At 38.3% G+C, this 20155-nt stretch overlaps 1 protein-coding gene across 1 annotated transcript in view; it reads left to right on the top strand.

Moving 5' to 3' along the window:
- The window catches only part of arhgap32a (Rho GTPase activating protein 32a), a 114261-nt gene that overhangs the window by 73619 nt on the left and 20487 nt on the right, over positions 1-20155 (top strand). The window contains 5 exon segments of the mRNA XM_062059907.1: positions 1577-1679; positions 11460-11604; positions 11828-11910; positions 19949-20056; positions 20140-20155. The exon segment at positions 20140-20155 is cut by the window's right edge and continues 130 nt beyond it. Of these exon segments, the coding sequence (XP_061915891.1) occupies positions 1577-1679; positions 11460-11604; positions 11828-11910; positions 19949-20056; positions 20140-20155 (455 nt within the window).

Below are 20155 nucleotides of genomic sequence, written 5' to 3' on the forward strand. Positions count from 1 at the left end.
TCAGGTGGAATTCTTTCCCATTCCTGCTTGATGTACAGCTTAAGTTGTTCAACAGTCCGGGGGTCTCCCTTCTGCTATTTTAGGTGCCACACATTTTCAATGGGAGACAGGTCTGGACTACAGGCAGGCCAGTCTAGTACCCGCACTCTTTTACTATGAAGCCACGTGGATGTAACACGTGGCTCGGCATTGTCTTGCTGAAATAAGCAGGGGCGTCCATGGTAACGTTGCTTGGATGGCAACATATGTTGCTCCAAAACCTGTATGTACCTTTCAGCATTAATGGTGCCTTCACAGATGTGTAAGTTACCCATGTCTTGGGCACTAATACACCCCCATACCATCACACATGCTGGCTTTTACACTTTGCGCCTAGAACAATCTGGATGGTTCTTTTCCTCTTTGGTCCGGAGGACACGACGTCCACAGTTTCCAAAAACAATTTGAAATGTGGACTCGTCAGACCACAGAACACTTTTCCACTTTGTATCAGTCCATCTTAGATGAGCTCAGGCCCAGCGAAGCCGACGGCGTTTCTGGGTGTTGTTGATAAACGGTTTTCGCCTTGCATAGGAAAGTTTTAACTTGCACTTACAGATGTAGCGACCAACTGTAGTTACTTACAGTGGGTTTCTGAAGTGTTCCTGAGCCCATGTGGTGATATCCTTTACACACTGATGTCACTTGTTGATGCAGTACAGCCTGAGAGATCGAAGGTCACGGGCTTAGCTGCTTACGTGCAGTGATTTCTCCAGATTCTCTGAACCCTTTGATGATATTACGGAGCGTAGATGGTGAAATCCCTAAATTCCTTGCAAGAGCTGGTTGAGAAAGGTTTTTCTTAAACTGTTCAACAATTTGCTCACGCATTTGTTGACAAAGTGGTGACCCTCGCCCCATCCTTGTTTGTGAATGACTGAGCATTTCACGGAATCTACTTTTATACCCAATCATGGCACCCACCTGTTCCCAATTAGCCTGTTCACCTGTGGGATGTTCCAAATAAGTGTTTGATGAGCATTCCTCAACTTTATCAGTATTTATTGCCACCTTTCCCAACTTCTTTGTCACGTGTTGCTGCCATCAAATTCTAAAGTTAATGATTATTTGCAAAAAAAAAAAAAATGTTTATTAGTTTGAACATCAAATATGTTGTCTTTGTAGCATATTCAACTGAATATGGCTTGAAAATGATTTTCAAATCATTGTATTCCGTTTATATTTACATCTAACACAATTTCCCAACTCATATGGAAACGGGGTTTGTACAAGACCCAACAATGAAGGTTGGATAAGTAAACTACAGTAGCAGCATTAGGCTGCACGTGTTAGTCGGATCAATTCACCGTCTTATATTAATCCTCTTTAAAGAGATTTATTGATAGGAGAGAAATACCACCAGATATCACCAGACTCAGCCGTTTAACAGGATTTGAGTGGCATTAAAAATGATAGCTCACGATGACTCATGTGGTGTTGTCGTGTGATGAGTTGGCCTGGAGCAAAACACTTTTGTCGATGTAACGAACGCTGATGCCGCTGACGTCTTTTGACTCCGTGTCCTCTCCTCCTGCAGTCCCTCAAGTTGTTAAGAGCTGCGCTGAGTTCATCGAGAAGCATGGGGTTGTGGATGGAATCTACAGGCTGTCTGGGATCTCGTCCAACATCCAGAAACTCAGGTTGTTTTTGTTTATTATAACTTTCAATTATATGTTTTAATAAGGTTCCTACAGGTGTGTCACATTCTTGATAATGATTGAATTGTATTGGTCTGTTATTTAGGTTAAAACAGTGCTTCATTTTGTTTGATGAAGTGCTTGAATTAACTACTTAATCAGTCATGCAATATCTACTTACAAAAGGCGTCATGGGCAGGAAGCTGTTTATTAGGGCCTGAACAGCTGAGGAAGCACCTATTGTCATTTTATTTGGGTTTTGTTTTATACGTTGGAGCAGGTAAAAATAAGACGATAACTAATCAAAACAAAGACATGCTGACTGAGACGATAACACAATTAACTCACACGTTAGTCAAAGTATAAAACGAGAAGTAAATGTTGACAGAAACGAAATCCAATCATATTTCATTTTGTCTTGTCGATGGGTGGGACAAGTCCGGAATATGTCCAATCACAGCTCTTCAAATAGCATACATAGAGAGAGGCCAATCAGATGCTTTTCCTTGCAAGTAGAGATGTCCGATAGTGGCTTTTTTGCCGATATTCCGATATTGTCCAACTCTTTATTACCGATTCCGATATCAACCGATACCGTCGTGGAATTAACACATTATTATGCCTAATTTTGTTGTGATGGCCCGCTGGATGCATTAAACAATGTAACAAGGTTTTCCAAAATAAATCAACTCAAGTTATGGAAAAAAATGCCAACATGGCACTGCCATATTTATTATTGAAGTCACAAAGTGCGTTATTTTTTTTAACATGCCTCAAAACAGCAGCTTGGAATTTGGGACATGCTCTCCCTGAGAGAGCATAAGGAGGTTGAGGTGGGCGGGGTTGGGGTGGGGGGTTTATTGTAGCGTCCCGGAAGAGTTAGTGCTGCAAGGGGTTCTGGGTATTTTTTCTGTTGTGTTTATGTTGTGTTACGGTGCGGATGTTCTCCCGAAATGTGTTTGTCATTCTTGTTTGGTGTGGGTTCACAGTGTGGCGCATATTTGTAACAGTGTTAAAGTTGTTTATACGGTCACCCTCAGTGTGACCTGTATGGCTGTTGACCAAGTATGCCTTGCATTCACTTGTGTGTGTGAAAAGCCGTAGATATTATGTGATTGGGCCGGCACGCAAAGGCAGTGCCTTTAAGGTTTATTGGCGCTCTGTACTTCTCCCTACGTCCGTGTACACAGCGGCCTTTTAAAAAGTCATACATTTTACTTTTTGAAACTGGTACGGATAATTTCCAATATTACATTTTAAAGCATTTATCGGCCGATATTATTGGACATCGCTATTTGCAAGACCAGGAAGTCACCACCAAAAACAAAAATGTGTGACTTTAACATGTTCCACATCGTAGTATGTGTACTTAGATCAAATGAAGAGGACACATTTCATTTTTACTCCTATGATGCCATCAGCAGGCGAGTCATCGATCAGGACATTTACATAACTGTAAGTTAAATCTATTATTTACTGCTATTGGTGTTGTGACAAAAACAAAAATGTATTCACGCCCCTGCGTGAATGTGCATAGCATGATACTTGGTCTGTCCACAACTGATTACTACATGTAAGACAAACGCTTATATTTGTGGTTATCGTAAGGATATGTGAAATTATGTCAGCCTTTATTGTGTCCGAAAAACGAAAGAGTTGGTCATTTCTACGGTAAAAATGAGATTGTAAGGGACTCTTGTTGATCCGAAGTGGATGTGCTAAACCTCTTTCTTGTTTAGAAGCTCCATACAACATTAACTGCTCTTTGTTCATGCACATCATAATTAATAAGTGTTTAGATGTATTCATTAAATCAATGTACTCTCGGTTGCCAAAAAGGGACTCAACGATATATTTTAATTGACACGTCATCTGTGCATACATTATTAGTTTACCCTTAAGAGAGTTACATACATGATAATTAAGTACATACTCTACTGTTTGTGTTAAAGCAGTGTTTTTCAACCACTGTGTCGCGGCACGCTAATGTGCCGTGAGATACAGTCTGGTGTGCCGTGGGAGATTATCTAATTTCACCTATTTGGGTTAAAAATATTTTTTGCAAACCAGTAATTATAGTCTGCAAATGATGTGTTGTTGTTGAGTGTCGGTGCTGTCTAGAGCTCGGCAGAGTAACCGTGTAATACTCTTCCATACCAGTAGGTGTCAGCCGGTAGCTAATTGCTTTGTAGATGTCGGAAACAGCGGGAGGCAGCGTGCAGGTAAAAAGGTGTCTAATGCTTAAACCAAAAATAAACAAAAGGTGAGAACAAAACTAAAACTGAACTGGCTACAAAGTCAACAAAAACAGAATGCTGGACGACAGCAAAGACTTACTGTGGAGCAAAGACAATGTACATCCGAACATGGCATGACAATCAACAATGTCCCCACAAAGAAGGATAAAAACAACTGAAATATTCTTGATTGCTAAAACAAAGTAGCTGCGGGAAATATCGCTCAAAGGAAGACATGAAACTGCTACAGGAAAATACCGAAAAAAGAGAAAAAGCCACCAAAATAGGAACGCAAGACAAGAAGTAAAACACTACACACAGGAAAACAGCAAAAAACTCAAAATAAGTCATGGAGTGATGTAACAGGTGGTGACAGTACACCTACTTTGAGACAAGGTCTATAGTGATGCATGCTTGGTTATGGTTTAAAATCATATCCTACAATTGTGACAACGACTCTTTACTGTCAACTGAGTTTCGTGTTTTAATGTTTTCTGCTGGTGGTGTGCCTCCGCATTTTTTAAACGCAAAAAATGTGCCTTGGCTCAAAAAAGGTTGAAAAACACTGTGTTAAAGTACCTGTTTAAAAGCTTAAATCTACCCCAGATGACAACTTATGGTTGCCAAAGCGATTCAAAGTAATATTTTGACATTGACACATCTCATCTGTTCATCTGTGCATCTCCTAAGGGTGGTCTAGTAATTTATGCACAGACTAGATGTGTCCCTATCAAAATATTACTTTGAATCACTTTTTGGCAACCAAGAATACATTCAAACACTTTATTAATATTTATTATGTGCACAAACAAATAACATTTAATAAAAATAATAATAATTTTGATTTCTAATTCACTTTTAATCAAACACTATTTGAAACTTCTACAAAGGGTGGAGGAGACAAAACTTTACTCAATAAAAACAAAAAGGCAAGGATAAAATCATATTAGTGATTAGCAATCATGTGGCTTTTTGAATAAAAGGGTTTTCAGGCCTATTTTAAAGGAGTCCAGGCTCTGAATTAGCCCTCAGATAGATTGGTAGGCTGTCCCATAGGCGTGGTGTCTCCCATGGTGTAGAGCCTGGTGCTGGGGACTTGTAGGAGCAGGGTGTTTGTGGATCTGAGGGTGTGGGTGGTGGACTTAATAGTAATTTGTTCTTGAAGGTAAGTAGGTCCGTGTCCATGGATGCATTTATGAGTGAATAGCAGAATTTTGTAGTTGATTTGGGATGAAACAGGGAGCCAGTGCAATGATTGAAGGATGGTAGTGATACGCTCGTGTTCACGGGCTCTCATCAGGACCCTGGCTGTTATTGAATGTGGCTTCTAAACCACAAAGAGGTTCAGCACATTAACATCCAATCAATAACAGTCCTTTACAATCTCATTAATACTGTAGAAGTGGCCAAGTCTTTCATTTTTTGGACCTGATAAAGGCTTGAATAATTCCAAACACATTGTTACAATTACCATGAGTATAAGTGTTTGTCTTACATGCAGTAATGAGTGTGAACAGACGAAACCCGAGCAGAGCAGCTTTAACAAGCGTGTGAGCTCACGAGGCGGGAATCCATTTTTTGCAGGGGCCCCTGCAAAATTTAACGCGGCCCCTTAAATGTTTTTCGGCAGCCAGGTCTGTCTACTTCAGGGGTCACCAACGTGGTGCCCGTGGGCACCAGGTAGCCCGTAAGGACCAGATGAGTCGCCCGCTGGCCTGTTCTAAAAATAGCTCAAATAGCAGCACTTACCAGTGAGCTGCCTCTATTTTTTTTAATTTTATTTATTTATTAGCAAGCTGGTTTCGCTTTGCTCGACATTTTTAATTCTAAGAGAGACAAAACTCAAATAGAATTTGAAAATCCAAGAAAATATTTTAAAGACTTGGTCTTCACTTGTTTAAATAAATTCATTATTTTTTTACTTTGCCTCTTATAACTTTCATAAAGACAATCTTAGAGAAAAAATACAACCTTAAAAATGATTTTAGGATTTTTAAACACATATACCTTTTTACCTTTTAAATTCCTTCCTCTTCTTTCCTGACAATTTAAATCAATGTTCAAGCAAATTTTTTTTTTTTTGTAAAGAATAAATACATTTTAATTTAATTCTTCATTTTAGCTTCTGTTTTTTTGACGAAGAATATTTGTGAAATATTTCTTCAAACTTATTATGATTAAAATTAAAAAAAAAATTATTCTGGCAAATCTAGAAAATCTGTAGAATCAAATTTAAATCTTATTTCAAAGTCTTTTGAATTTCTTTTAAAATTTTTGTTCTGGAAAATCTAGAAGAAATAATGATTTGTCTTTGTTAGAAATATAGCTTGGTCCAATTTGTTATATATTCTAACAAAGTGCAGATTGGATTTTAACCTATTTAAAACATGTCATCAAAATTCTAAAATTAATCTTAATCAGGAAAAATTACTAATGATGTTCCATAAATTATTTTTTTTAATTTTTTCAAAAAGATTCGAATTAGCTAGTTTTTCTCTTCTTTTTTTCGGTTGAATTTTGAATTTTAAAGAGTCGAAATTGAAGATGGACTATGTTTCAAAATGTAATTGTAATTTTTTTGTGTTTTCTCCTCTTTTAAACCGTTCAATTAAGTGTAAATATCATTAATTATTAATAATAACATAGAGTTAAAGGTAAATTGAGCAAATTGGCTATTTCTGGCAATTTATTGAAGTGTGTATCAAACTGGTAGCCCTTCGCATTAATCAGTACCCAAGAAGTAGCTCTTGGTTTCAAAAAGGTTGGTGACCCCTGGTCTACTTACTGATAGGTTATGTTTTTGAATAAAGTCAAAGGGTCTGATCGACTAAGATCCAAATAAAAAATGCTATACAACTTTACAATAGTGGGTATGTTGCGGGTGATCTACTAAGACTGCATATACAATTGATAAAAAGTGCAGAAGTGGTGCAGAATGCCCTATATAACCTCTGAAGGCCTTAGTGGCCACATGTGTGGCACCTTTCAGCTCTTATTTCCAAAATTGTGTACACTACTGAATTGGGGTCTTATGCCGACATATGGGCACTTATACTGCCATCTGGTGGTGTCAGAAGAGTATAACATACAATGGAATTTGGAAAAAAAAGTGTACAAAAAAAATTTGCAAGTCACTAAACATGAATTACACATTTGTGTACTTATGGACTAAGTACATCATATTAAAAGATGATTTTTAGTTTGTATTCTAATTAGGGTCCAATAAGCCCAAATATCAAAGAGAAATAAAAATGAGCATGTAAACAAACAGCTTGGGCCTTAAAGGCCTACTGAAAGCCACTACTACCGACCACAGTGTCTGATAGTTTATATATCAATGATGAAATCTTAACATTGCAACACATGCCAATACGGCCGGGTTAACTTATAAAGTGCAATTTTAAATTTCCCGCTAAACTTCCGGTTGAAAACGTCTTTGTTTGATGACGTATGCGAGTGACGTCACTAGTTAAATGGAAGTATTGGTTACACCTTTGAATCCAATACAAAAAAGCTCTGTTTTCATCTCAAAATTCCACAGTATTCTGGACATCTGTGTTGGTGAATCTTTTGCAATTTGTTTAATGAACAATGGATACTGCAAAAAAGAAAGTTGTAGGTGGGATCGGTGAATTAGCGGCGGACTACAGCAACACAACTAGGAGGACTTTAACTTGGATAGTAGACGCGCTAGCCGCCGAACTCACCTTAACTTCCTCCGTCTCCGGGCCGCCGACCGCATCTGTGATCGGGTGAAGTCCTTCGTCGCACCGTCGATCGCTGGAACGCAGGTGAGCACGGGTGTTGATGAGCAGATGAGGGCTGGCTGGCGTAGGTGGATAGCTAATGTTTTTAGCACAGCTCTGTGAGGTCCGGTTGCTAAGTTAGCTTCAATGGCGTCGTTAGCAACAGCATTGTTAACCTTCGCCAGGCTGGAAAGCATTAACTGTGTAGTTACAGGTCCGTGGTTTAATAGTATTGTTGATTTTCTATCTATCCTTCCAGTCAGGGGTTTATTTCTTTTGTTTCTATATGCAGTTAAGCCCGATGCTATCACGTTAGCTCCGTAGCTAAAGAGCTTCGCCGATGTATTGTCGTGGAGATAAAAGTCACTGTGAATGTCCATTTCGCGTTATCGACTCTCATTTTCAAGAGGATATAGTATCCGAGGTGGTTTAAAATACAAATCCGTGATCCACAATAGAAAAAGGAGAAAGTGTAGAATCCAATGAGCCAGCTTGTACCTGAGTTACGGTCAGAGCGGAAAAAAAAAAGTCTTGCACTGCATTCTAGTCCTTCACTCTAACGTTCCTCATCCACGAATCTTTCATCCTCGCTCAAATTAATGGGGTAATCGTCGCTTTCTCGGTCCGAATCTCTCTCGCTGCTGGTGTAAACAATAGGGAAATGTGAGCAGCACTCCAGCTTGTGACGTCATGCTACTTCCGGTACAGGCAAGGCTTTTTTTTATCAGCGACCAAAACTTTATCGTTGTTGTTCTGTACTAAATCCTTTCAGCAAAAATATGGCAATATCGCAAAATGATCAAGTATGACACATAGAATGGATCTGCTATCCCCGTTCAAATAAAACAATTTCATTTCAGTAGGCCTTTAAGAGGTTAAAGGGTACCTATTATGCAAAACCATTTTTTCTTACCTATTGGTACCTGTTTTTGTGTATTTGGGATAGAGTCCCGGAAATTTGAAATCAAACCATGTACGCATTGCAGAGACATTTATAAAACAATCTTGCCTTCCTTCATACTTCCTCTAAACGAGCCGTTTGGAATTTGCCTCATTATTGACGTTTTTTCCAATTGTGACGTTAGCGGATATCTCCGTATATGGTAAAAAATGTACCCAAAGAGCTCTGTGTGAGTCCGTCATTGTAGTCTGCACTGTAGTCAAAAAGATTCTTCCACACCAAAACAAAAATATAAACGCATCACTTTTGTTTTTCTCCCATTTTTCATGAATTGAAAGCTGTAAAACTATTTATACACAAAATACCTATTCCTCTCAAATATTGTTCACAAAACTGTGTTAGTGAGCATTTTTTATTTTGCCAAGACAATCCATCCCATCTCACAGGTGTGACATATCAAGATGCTGATTAGACAGCATGATTATTGTGCAGGTGTGCCTTAAGTTGTCCGCAATAAAAGGCCAGTCTGAAACGTGCAGTCTTATCACACAGCACAACGCCACAGATGTCTCAGGTTTTGAGGGAGCATGCAGTCGGCATGCTGACTGCAGGAATGCCCACCAGAGCGGTTGCCTGTGAATTGAACGTTCATTTGTTCTACCATAAGCCGCATACAAAGACGTTTCAGAGAATTTGGCAGTACATCCAACCAGCCTCACAACCGCAGACCACATGTAACCACACCAGCTTAGGACCTCCACGTCCAGCAGGTGCACCTCCATGATCGTCTGAGACCATGGAACTTGCTGCAACAATTGGTTTGCATAACCAAAGAATTTTTGCACAAACTGTGAATTCTGGTTTTCACTGTTTAGGCCGGATGGCAGACAGCGTGTGTGGCGTCGTGTGGGAGAGCGGTTTGCGGATGTCAACGTTGTGAATGGAGTGGCCCAGGTTGGGGGTGGGGTTACGGTATGGGCAGGCGTGTGTTATGGACAACGAACGCAAGTGCATTTTATTGATGGCATTTTGAATGCACAGCGAGAACGTGACAAGATCCTGAGGCCCGTTGTTGTGTCATTCACCCGAGACCATCACCTCATGTGGACTGGACTTTCACAATATTATGTTAGACCCACTCGACATCCATTGCTTTCGGTCTCCCCTAGAGGGCCGGCACGCAAAGGCAGTGCCTTGAAGGTTTATTAGCGCTCTGTACTTCTCCCTGCGTCCGTTAAAAAGTCATACATTTTACTTTTTGAAACCAATACCGATCATTTTGAAACCGACAGCAATAATTTCCGATATTACATTTTAAAGCATTTATCGGCCGTTAATATCGGCAGTCCGATATTCTAGGACAGGGGTCGGCAACCTTTACCACTCAAAGAGCCATTTTGGCAAGTTTCACAAATTAAAGAAAGTAATGGGAGCCACAAAAAAATTTTTAAAAGAAAAACACCGCATACAAAGCTTAAATGCTTTGTGCTATGTTAACCAGGGGTCTCCGACACACGCACCGGCACGCACTTTAATGTGGAAATTTGATGTTAGTGCAGCCCGCGAGTTTTGAATGAATGGCACTTGATAGTGTCATACTTGCCAACCCTCTCATTTTTCCCGGGAGACTCCCGAATATCAGAGCGTGATGACACTGCATTTGGCGCCCTCTACAGTCTGCCCTAACAGTGTACCTGCTCGGCCACACGTAGAAAGCAAATTTCAGCTTGCTCACGTAAGTGACAGCAAGGCGTACTAACTCAGCAGCCACACATCTTACACTGACGGTACCAATACCCAGAATCCCATGCAGCCCTAACTCTTCCGCTCAACCAACGCACGGAGAGGGGGGGGGGGGGGGTTGATGTGTGGGGGGATTTGGTGGTAGCGGGGTGTATAATGTAGACCGGAAGAGTTAGGGCTGCATGGGATTCTGGGTAATGGTTGTGTTGTGTTTATGTTGTGTTACGGTGGGATGTTCTCCAGAAATGTGTTTTTCATTCTTTTTTGGTATGGGTTCACAGTGTGGCGCCTATTTGTAACGTAACAATGTTAAAGTTGTTTGATTTCGGCTACCGTCAGTGTAAGCTGTGTGGCTGATGAGTAAGTATGCTTTGCTGTCTCCTGTGTGTGCAAGTAATAACAACATGCAACATGTGGCTAGACTGGCACGCTGTATGTAAATGCTATAGAGGACAATTACTGCAGTGCAGTTAGGGCATGCCCTTTATTTAGTAATTAGAGTGTAAATAGGATTATTTTTTCCCTGGGAGTAATCTATGAGAGACACTGAGATCCATAAGTCTCCTGGGAAAATCGGGGGGGTCGGCATGTATGTAGCTGAGCCGCATTAGAGTGGTCAAGGAGCCGCATGCGGCTCCGGAGCCGCGGGTTGCCGACCCCTGTTCTAGGTCATCCCTAAAAAATACCATTGTTATGTTGTTATGGTGCAAGGAAAATCAATGTTGTGAAATTTCATGAGATAACATTACGATGGCACAAGAACTAAAACATGATGTTAGGATCATAAACGCAAGAGGAAAAAAAAATCTTATGAGAAAAAACCTGATATTGTACGGGAATTACGGTCAACCCTAATGGGAAAGAAAAAGGGCTTTCCTTTTTAACATTGGATACTGTTTATATTTGCTTTTTTATCAGCCGCTTTTAAAGACTTCAGTCTGCGGCAGCTTGAGAAAAGTACGGACAAAAACATCCAAACATGCTAAGCTTCTGTTAAAGTTGAAAGGCAAACAATACCCTTGTTTTAGACACAGTAATAAACTTGTTTTCGTAGCACAGCACAGACACATTGTTTTTCTTCAGCCACAGCAACCGATGGCGAGTAGGAGGCTGTTCCGTGCTTCACTGATCTCATCTGTGCGTGTCTTTGTTTCAGACACGAGTTTGACTCCGAGCAGATCCCCGACCTGAGCCGAGACGTCTTCAGACAGGACATCCATTCGGTGGGCTCCCTCTGCAAGCTGTACTTCCGAGAGCTCCCCAACCCTCTGCTCACCTACCAGCTGTACGACAAGTTCTCAGTGAGTGAAAGCGGGAGACACCGCCATCGTTGTAGCGCTCCTTCGCCAGATTGTTGCCGCTCGGAAATGGTGTCGCCGCTTTGTGTGGGGCTTTCTCGGAGTGGGTGACAACCAATAGAACTGTCTGCTCTCGATTAAAGAAAAAAGAAAAAAACAAAATGCATACAGAGAGAGGGTGAATGTGATTATAAGCCTTTCAGTTTCGGTGGCTTTATCCTGGCAGGAGGCTGTGTCTGCACCCACGGATGAAGAGAGACTGGTTAAAATCCACAACGTCATCCAGCAGCTGCCTCCTCCACATTACAGGTCAGCTCTCTATCGCTTCCTCGTGGCATTACAGGGAAGTGCAAAAAAGCATGCATTTGAGCTCCTTTTAACCAGTGTGAGAAAAGTATTTTCTATTATTGCTATCACCGAAACGAAACAAATGGTCTAGGACAGGGTTCCCCAACCTTTTAATGTACGGTATGCATTATTTTCACGGACCGGCTTTCTACGTGTGGCAGATAAAAACAGCCAACAAATTAGCCCTTGGCTCCAATCTGGCACATTAACATTTTATATGTCTATTAAAGGCCTACTGAAATGAATTTTTTTTATTCAAACGGGGATAGCAGATCCATTCTATGTGTCATACTTGATCATTTCGCGATATTGCCATATTTTTGCTGAAAGGATTTAGTAGAGAACATCGACGATAAAGTTTTGGTCGCTGATAAAAAAAAGCCTTGCCTGTACCGGAAGTAGCGTGACATCACAGGTTGAAAGGCTCCTCACATTTCCGCATTGTTAACAATGCGGCGAGAGCGATTCGGACCGAGAAAGCGACGATTACCCCATTAATTTGAGCGAGGATGAAAGATTTGTGGATGAGGAACGTGAGAGTGAAGGACTAGAGTGCAGATTCTACACTTTCTCCTTTTTCTATTGTGGATCACGGATTTGTATTTTAAACCACCTCGGATACTATATCCTCTTGAAAATGAGAGTCGAGAACGCGAAATGGACATTCACAGTGACTTTTATCTCCACGACAATACATCGGCGAAGCTCTTTAGCTACGGAGCTAACGTGATAGCATCGGGCTTAAATGCAGATAGAAACACAATAAATAAACCCCTGACTGGAAGGATAGACAGAAGATCAACAATACTATTAAACCATGGACCTGTAAATACACAGTTAATGCTTTCCAGCCTGGCGAAGCTTAACAATGCTGTTGCTAACGACGCCATTGAAGCTAACTTAGCTACGGGACCTCGTCAGAGCTATGATAAAAACATTAGCGCTCCACCTACGCCAGCCCTCACCTGCTCATCAACACCCGTGCTCAGCTGCGTTCCAGCGATCGACGGAGCGACGAAGAACTTCACCCGATCATAGATGCAGTCGGCAGCTAGCATCGGATAGCGCGTCTGCTATCCATCTCAAAGTCCTCCTGGTTGTGTTGCTGCAGCCAGTCGCTAATACACCGATCCCACCTACAACTTTCTTCTTTGCAGTCTTCATTGTTCATTAAACAAATTGCAAAAGATTCACCAACACAGATGTCCAGAATACTGTGGAATTTTGCGATGAAATCAGAGCTTTTTGTATTGGATCCAATGGTGTCCGAATACTTCCGTTTCAACCATTGACGTCACGCGCATACGTCATCATACATAGACGTTTTCAACCGGAAGTTTCCCGGGAAATTTAAAATGGCACTTTATAAGTTAACCCGGCCGTATTGGCATGTGTTGCAATGTTAAGATTTCATCATTGATATATAAACTATCAGACTGCGTGGTCGCTAGTAGTGGCTTTCAGTAGGCCTTTAATGTGCATTGTCCCATGTACTATAACAAAGGAGTTGTAATATACAACTATTAACAAGCTTATTGGTGTGTTAAGTGCAGGGGTCGGCAACCCAAAATGTTGAAAGAGTCATATTAGACCAAAAATAAATAAAAAAAATATGTCTGGAAATCAGCCGGAGAATCGGAGCAGCTGGGGCAGTATTGCAGTCTCTCTGCCGCACTGTTGTGACGAAACGGGAGCTGAGCCAGAAGGCAAAGCTCTCGGTCTACCGAGCTATCTACATTCCTACTCTCACCTATGGTCATGAAGTGTGGGTAATGACCGAAAGAATAAGATCGCGGATACAAGCGGCCGAAATGAGTTTCCTCAGAAGGGTGGCTGGCATCTCCCTTAGAGATAGGGTGAGAAGTGCAGTCACCCGAGAGAGACTCGGAGTAGAGCCGCTGCTCCTTCGCTTGGAAAGGAGCCAGCTTAGGTGGTTCGGGCATCTCGTGCGGATGCCTCACGAGCGTCTCCCTAGGGAGGTCCTCGTTGCACGTCCCACTGGGAGGAGGCCCCCCGGCAGGCCAAGGACCAGATGGGGGGATTACATCTCCTCTCTGGCCTGGGAACGCTTCGGGATTCCCCAGGAGGAAGTCGCAAATGTTGCTCTGGAGAGGGAAGTCTGGGGGTCTTTGCTGGAGCTGCTGTCCCCGCGACCCGATTCCGGATAAGCGGTTGAAGATGGATGGATGGATGGATGTCTGGAGCCGCAAAAAATGAAAAGCCTTATATGAGTCTTATAATGAAGACAACACATGATGTAAGTGTCTATATTAGCTATATACGCCTACTATCAAAGGCTGATGCAAATCTTCGTTGACAGAAATGTATTTTGATTTTTATTCCACACATTTTTGCAATGGAGGCATCTCACAGGTTGAGATAACTTCTGGAAATGACTGGCTCAGAATGGCCAAAGGTATATATGTGTGTGTCCAAGTTTAAGGAAACAGCAGGCTGTCTTCTTCTAGACAGGCGTGGCGAAGTTGGTAGAGTGGCCGTGCCAGCAATCGGAAGGTTGCTGGTTACTGGGGTTCAATCCCCACCTTCTACCATCCCAGTCATGTCCGTTGTGTCCTTGGGCAAGACACTTCACCCTTGCTCCTGATGGCTGCTGGTTAGCGCCTTGCATGGCAGCTCCCGCCATCAGTGTGTGAATGTGTGTGTGAATGGGGGAATGTGGAAATACTGTCAAAGCGCTTTGAGTACCTTGAAGGTAGAAAAGCGCTATACAAGTATAACCCATTTATCATTTATTTATCATTTAATGGATTTATCACAATCTTTGCAAGCTGGGTAACGTTTGCTGTGGTCTGGAACAACATGGCACGCAAACAACTAACAGAAATGCAGCCAATATTACATACAGATAATGTGTCATGAGGCATGCAAATATAAATTAAATTCACAGAGGACATAAGCAAAGGAAATTAAGGCATAATGATGCAATATGTACACACAGCTAGCCTAAATAGCATGTTAGCAACGATTAGCTTGCCGCCATGGATTGACCATATGTGCCTGATTAGCACTCCAGCAAATCAATAAAATCGACAATGCTCACTTTTGTGCATTTACGCACGGCATAAAACGTTTGGTGGACAAAATGAGACAAAGAAGGAGTGGCATAAAACACGTCTAATGGTGGCAGCATCGGAGAAAGTTGTACATGTAAACAAACTACGATGAGTTCAAGGATGGCTGAAATTAGTAGGACAAAACGCTGCTCACCAAATACTCTCATCAGTGAAGCATGTGTAACATAAACAGTGGGATTTATAACAACTAGGAAGGTTCGTGTCATGTCTGGTCTCCTACAGAAAAAAAAAAATTAAAACAAAAAGTAATTTTTTTCTTAATCTTTTTCCATTTTCACACATCTCTAGAAGAGGTCTAGGGAGCCACTAAGGCGGTGCTAAAGAGCCGCATGCGGCTATAGAGCCGCGGGTTGCTGACCCCTGGTTTAGTGGGACAGGCGAAAGTTAAGTCAGAGAAAATGTGGTAGTTTATAAATGAATTAATGTTTCTGTGCGGCCATGAATTGATTAACGTGGACCTCGACTTAAACAAGTTGAAAAACTTATTGGGGTGTTACCATTTAGTGGTCAATTGTACGGAATATGTACTGTACTGTGCAATCTACTAATAAAAGTTTCAATCAATCAATCAATCAATCAGGCCCGGTAGCAAATGCGTCACGCCCCGGACCGGTACCAGTCCAAGGACCGGTGGTTGGGGACCACTGGTCTAGGACACAGGGATGTCAAACTAGTTTTCATTGAGGGCCACATGGTAGTTATGGCTGCCATCAGAGGGCCGCTTGTAACAGCCAATAATGTATGAATTTGCCTCTGGATTTCATTATTAATTATATATATATTTTTAAGTAGACTGTCCATTTTACAGTAACAAGTTTACATTTACAAAATTTTACTGTAAAATATAGTGTTTTTTTTAATTTTTTTACAACATTTTACAGTAAATGGAAAAACAGTACCACTGTTTTTTGGGGGGGTTTTACGGAAAAAGCTGGCCATTTTGGAGTTAAATTTACATTACATTATATTGTTAATGGAAAAACAGTACAAATTTTATTCTGCCAACTTATCTGCCAGTTTTTCTACTGTTAAAACAAATGTACCGTCTTTCCCTTTACAGTAATACTCCGTTAAAAACAAGATTTTACAGTTAAAATATGGCAGCTCATTTTCAACATTTTACTGTAAAATATAGTGTTTTTTAAATTTTTTACAACATTTTACGGTAAATGGAAAAAGAGTACCACTGTTTTTTGGGGGGGGTTTACAGAAGAAGCTGGCAGTTTAGTTGCCAAAATGTTTATGTTAAATTTACATTGGTTTTTACAACATTATATTGTTAATGGAAAAACAATAAAAGTTATTTTTTTATTCTGTCAACTTAGCTGCCAGTTTTTCTACCGTAAAAACAAACGTACCGTCTTTCCATTTACAGTAATACACCGTTAAAAACAAGATTTTACAGTAAAAAACTGGCAGCTCAGTCAACAGAATTTGAATGCAAATTTTTGAATGTTTTTTTCAATTTACAGTAATATGCTGTAAAGAATACTGTAACATGTATTGTCATTTTTACTAATTTGATAGGTAGTTTGTTTTAAAATCACAAGTCAAGCAGATATTTAAGTATTTATTTTTATTTAGAATTTTTTTTTTGGAAAGTATGATAATATACTGTAATATTTGTTGCAATATTGGATACTACTAAAGTTTAAAAAGTATGCAATTTCAAGCAGTACATGTAAGTTTTCTGTCAAAATGAAAACAATCAATTAGATTTTAAAAGTAATACACCGTTAAAAACAAGATTTTACAGTGAAAAACTGGCAGCTCAGTCAACAGAATTTTAACGCAAATTTAAAAAAAAAATATTTCAATTGACAGTAATATGCTGTAATGAACACCGTAAAATGTATAGTCATTTTTATTAATTTGATAGGTAGTTAGTTTTAAAATCACAAGTCAAGCAGATATTTAAGTATTTATTCTTATTTAGACAAAAAATGTTTGGAAAGTATGATAATATACTGTAATATTTGTTGCAATATTGGATACTATTAAAATTTAAAAAGTATGCAATTTCAAGCAGTACATGTATTTTTTCTGTCAAAATGAAAAAAATCATTTGGATTTTTACAGTAATACACCGTTAAAAACAAGATTTACAGTTAAAAACTGGCAGCTCAGTCAACAGAATTTTAATGCACATTTTTGAATTTTTTTTCAATTTACAGTAATATGCTTTAAAGAATACTGTAACATGTATTGTCATTTTTATTAATTTGATAGGTAGTTTGTTTTAAAATGACAAGTCAAGCAGATATTTAAGTATTTATTCTTATTTCGACAAAAAATGTTTGGAAAGTATGATAATATACTGTAATATTTGTTGCAATATTGAATACTACTAAAGTTTAAAAAGTGTGCAATTTCAAGCAGTACATGTAATTTTTCTGTCAAAATGAAAAAAATCAATTAGATCTTAACAGTAATACACTGTTGAAAACAAGATTTTACAGTTAAAAACTGGCAGCTCAGTCAACAGAATTTTAACGCAATTTTTTTTTTTTAATTTCAATTTACAGTAATATGCTGCAAAGAACACCGTAAAATGTATTGTCATTTTTACTAATTTGATAGGTAGTTTGTTTTAAAATCACAAGTCAAGCAGATATTTAAGTATTTATTTTTATTTAGAAAAACATTTTTGGAAAGTATGATAATATATTGTAATATTTGTTGCAATATTGGATACTACTAAAATTTTAGAAGTATGCAATTTCAAGCAGTACATGTATTTTTTCTGTCAAAATGAAAAAAATCAATTGGATTTTAACAGTAATACACCGTTAAAAACAAGATTTTACAGTTAAAAACTGGCAGCTCAGTCAACAGAATTTTAATGCAAATTTTTGAATTTTTTTTTGAATTTACAGTAATATGCTGTAAAGAATACTGTAACATGTATTGTCATTTTTATTAATTTGATAGGTAGTTTGTTTTAAAATCACAAGTCAAGCAGAATTTAAGTATTCTTATTTCGACAAAAAATGTTTGGAAAGCATGATAATATACTCTAATATTTGTTGCAATATTGGATACTACTAAAGTTTAAAAAGTATGCAATTTCAAGCAATACATGTAATTTTTCTGTCAAAATGAAAAAAATCAATTAGATTTTAACAGTAATACACCGTTAAAAACAAGACTTTACAGTTAAAAACTGGCAGCTCAGTATACAGAATTTTAACGCACATTTTTAAAAAAAATTTCAATTTACAGTAATATGCTGTAAAGAACACCGTAAAAAGTATTGTCATTTTTACTAATTTGATAGGTAGTTTGTTTTAAAATCACAAGTCAAGCAGATATTTAAGTATTTATTTTTATTTAGAAAAACATTTTTGGAAAGTATGATAATATACTGTAATATTTGTTGCAATATTGGATACTACTAAAGTTAAAAAAGTATGCAATTTCAAGCAGTACATGTAATTTTTCTGTCAAAATGAAAAAAATCAATTAGATTTTAACAGTAATACACCGTTAAAAACTAAATTTTACAGTGAAAAACTGGCAGCTCAGTATACAGAATTTTAACGCAAATTTTTTTTAAAAATTTCAATTTACAGTAATATGCTGTAAAGAACACCGTAAAATGTATTGTCATTTTTACTAATTTGATAGGTAGTTTGTTTTAAAATGACAAGTTAAGCAGATATTTAAGTATTTATTCTTATTTCGACAAAAAATGTTTGGAAAGTATGATAATATACTGTAATATTTGTTGCAATATTGAATACTACTAAAGTTTAAAAAGTGTGCAATTTCAAGCAGTACATGTAATTTTTCTGTCAAAATGAAAAAAATCACTTAGATTTTAAAAGTAATACACCGTTAAAAACAAGACTTTACAGTTAAAAACTGGTAGCTCAGTATACAGAATTTTAACGCAATTTTTTTTTAAAAATTTCAATTTACAGTAATATGCTGTAAAGAACACGGTAAAATGTATTGTCATTTTTACTAATTTGATAGGTAGTTTGTTTAAAAATCACAAGTCAAGCAGATATTTAAGTATTTATTCTTATTTAGACAAAAAATGTTTGGAAAGTATGATAATATACTGTAATATTTGTTGCAATATTGGATACTACTAAAATTTTAAAGGTATGCAATTTCAAGCAGTACATGTATTTTTTCTGTCAAAATGAAAAAAATCTATTTGATTTTAACCATAATACACCGTTAAAAACAAGATTTACAGTTACAAACTGGCAGCTCAGTCAACAGAATTTTAATGCAAATTTAAATTTTTTTTTTTTTTTTTACAGTAATATGCTGTAAAGAACACCATAAAATGTATTGTCATTTTTACTAATTTGATAGGTAGTTTGTTTTAAAGTCAGAAGTCAAGCAGATATTCAAGTATTTATTCTTATTTCGACAAAAAATGTTTGGAAAGCTCCCTGTCTGTGGTATGCTCTCCCTGACCACCTGAGGGCACCACAGACTGTGGATGCTTTTAAAAAAGGCTTAAAAACCCTTCTTTTTAAAAAAGCCTTTTTATAGATATATGCATACTAGTTCTAGCTATTACGCTGTTCTAGTTTTTATTTTTATTTATTTTTTATTATATTTGTATTATTATTATTATTTTTAATACACTGTAGCACTTTGAGGTTGTTTGCTCAATTGCTTTTTACAAATAAAATCTATTATTATTATTATTATTGATAATATACTGTAATATTTGTTGCAATATTGGATACTACTAAAGTTTAAAAAGTATGCAATTTCAAGCAATACATATATTTTTTCTGTCAAAATGAAAAAAATCAATTAGATTTAGCGAGAAAATATTAAGTACTTTATTGACACATTTCCAGGTGTTTGCGGGCCAAATCTTGAGTTTGACACCTGTGGTCTCGGAGGTTCCCACTTATATTTTGAACTGTGTATAGGACGCTGGAGCACCTCATGAGACATCTCTCCCGCCTGGCCACATTCAGCTCGGTCACCAACATGCACACTAAAAATCTGGCCATCGTCTGGGCGCCAAACCTGCTCAGGTGACTCAGACTGTTCAATCAGAGCCATCAGCACTGATATGTGAGCTGAACTGAAGTACGGTCTCTTTGGGTCTGTATTTCAGGTCCAGACAAATCGAG

The sequence above is a fragment of the Entelurus aequoreus genome, linkage group LG10 (assembly GCF_033978785.1).
Source record: "Entelurus aequoreus isolate RoL-2023_Sb linkage group LG10, RoL_Eaeq_v1.1, whole genome shotgun sequence".
Classification (NCBI taxonomy): Eukaryota; Metazoa; Chordata; class Actinopteri; order Syngnathiformes; family Syngnathidae; genus Entelurus; species Entelurus aequoreus.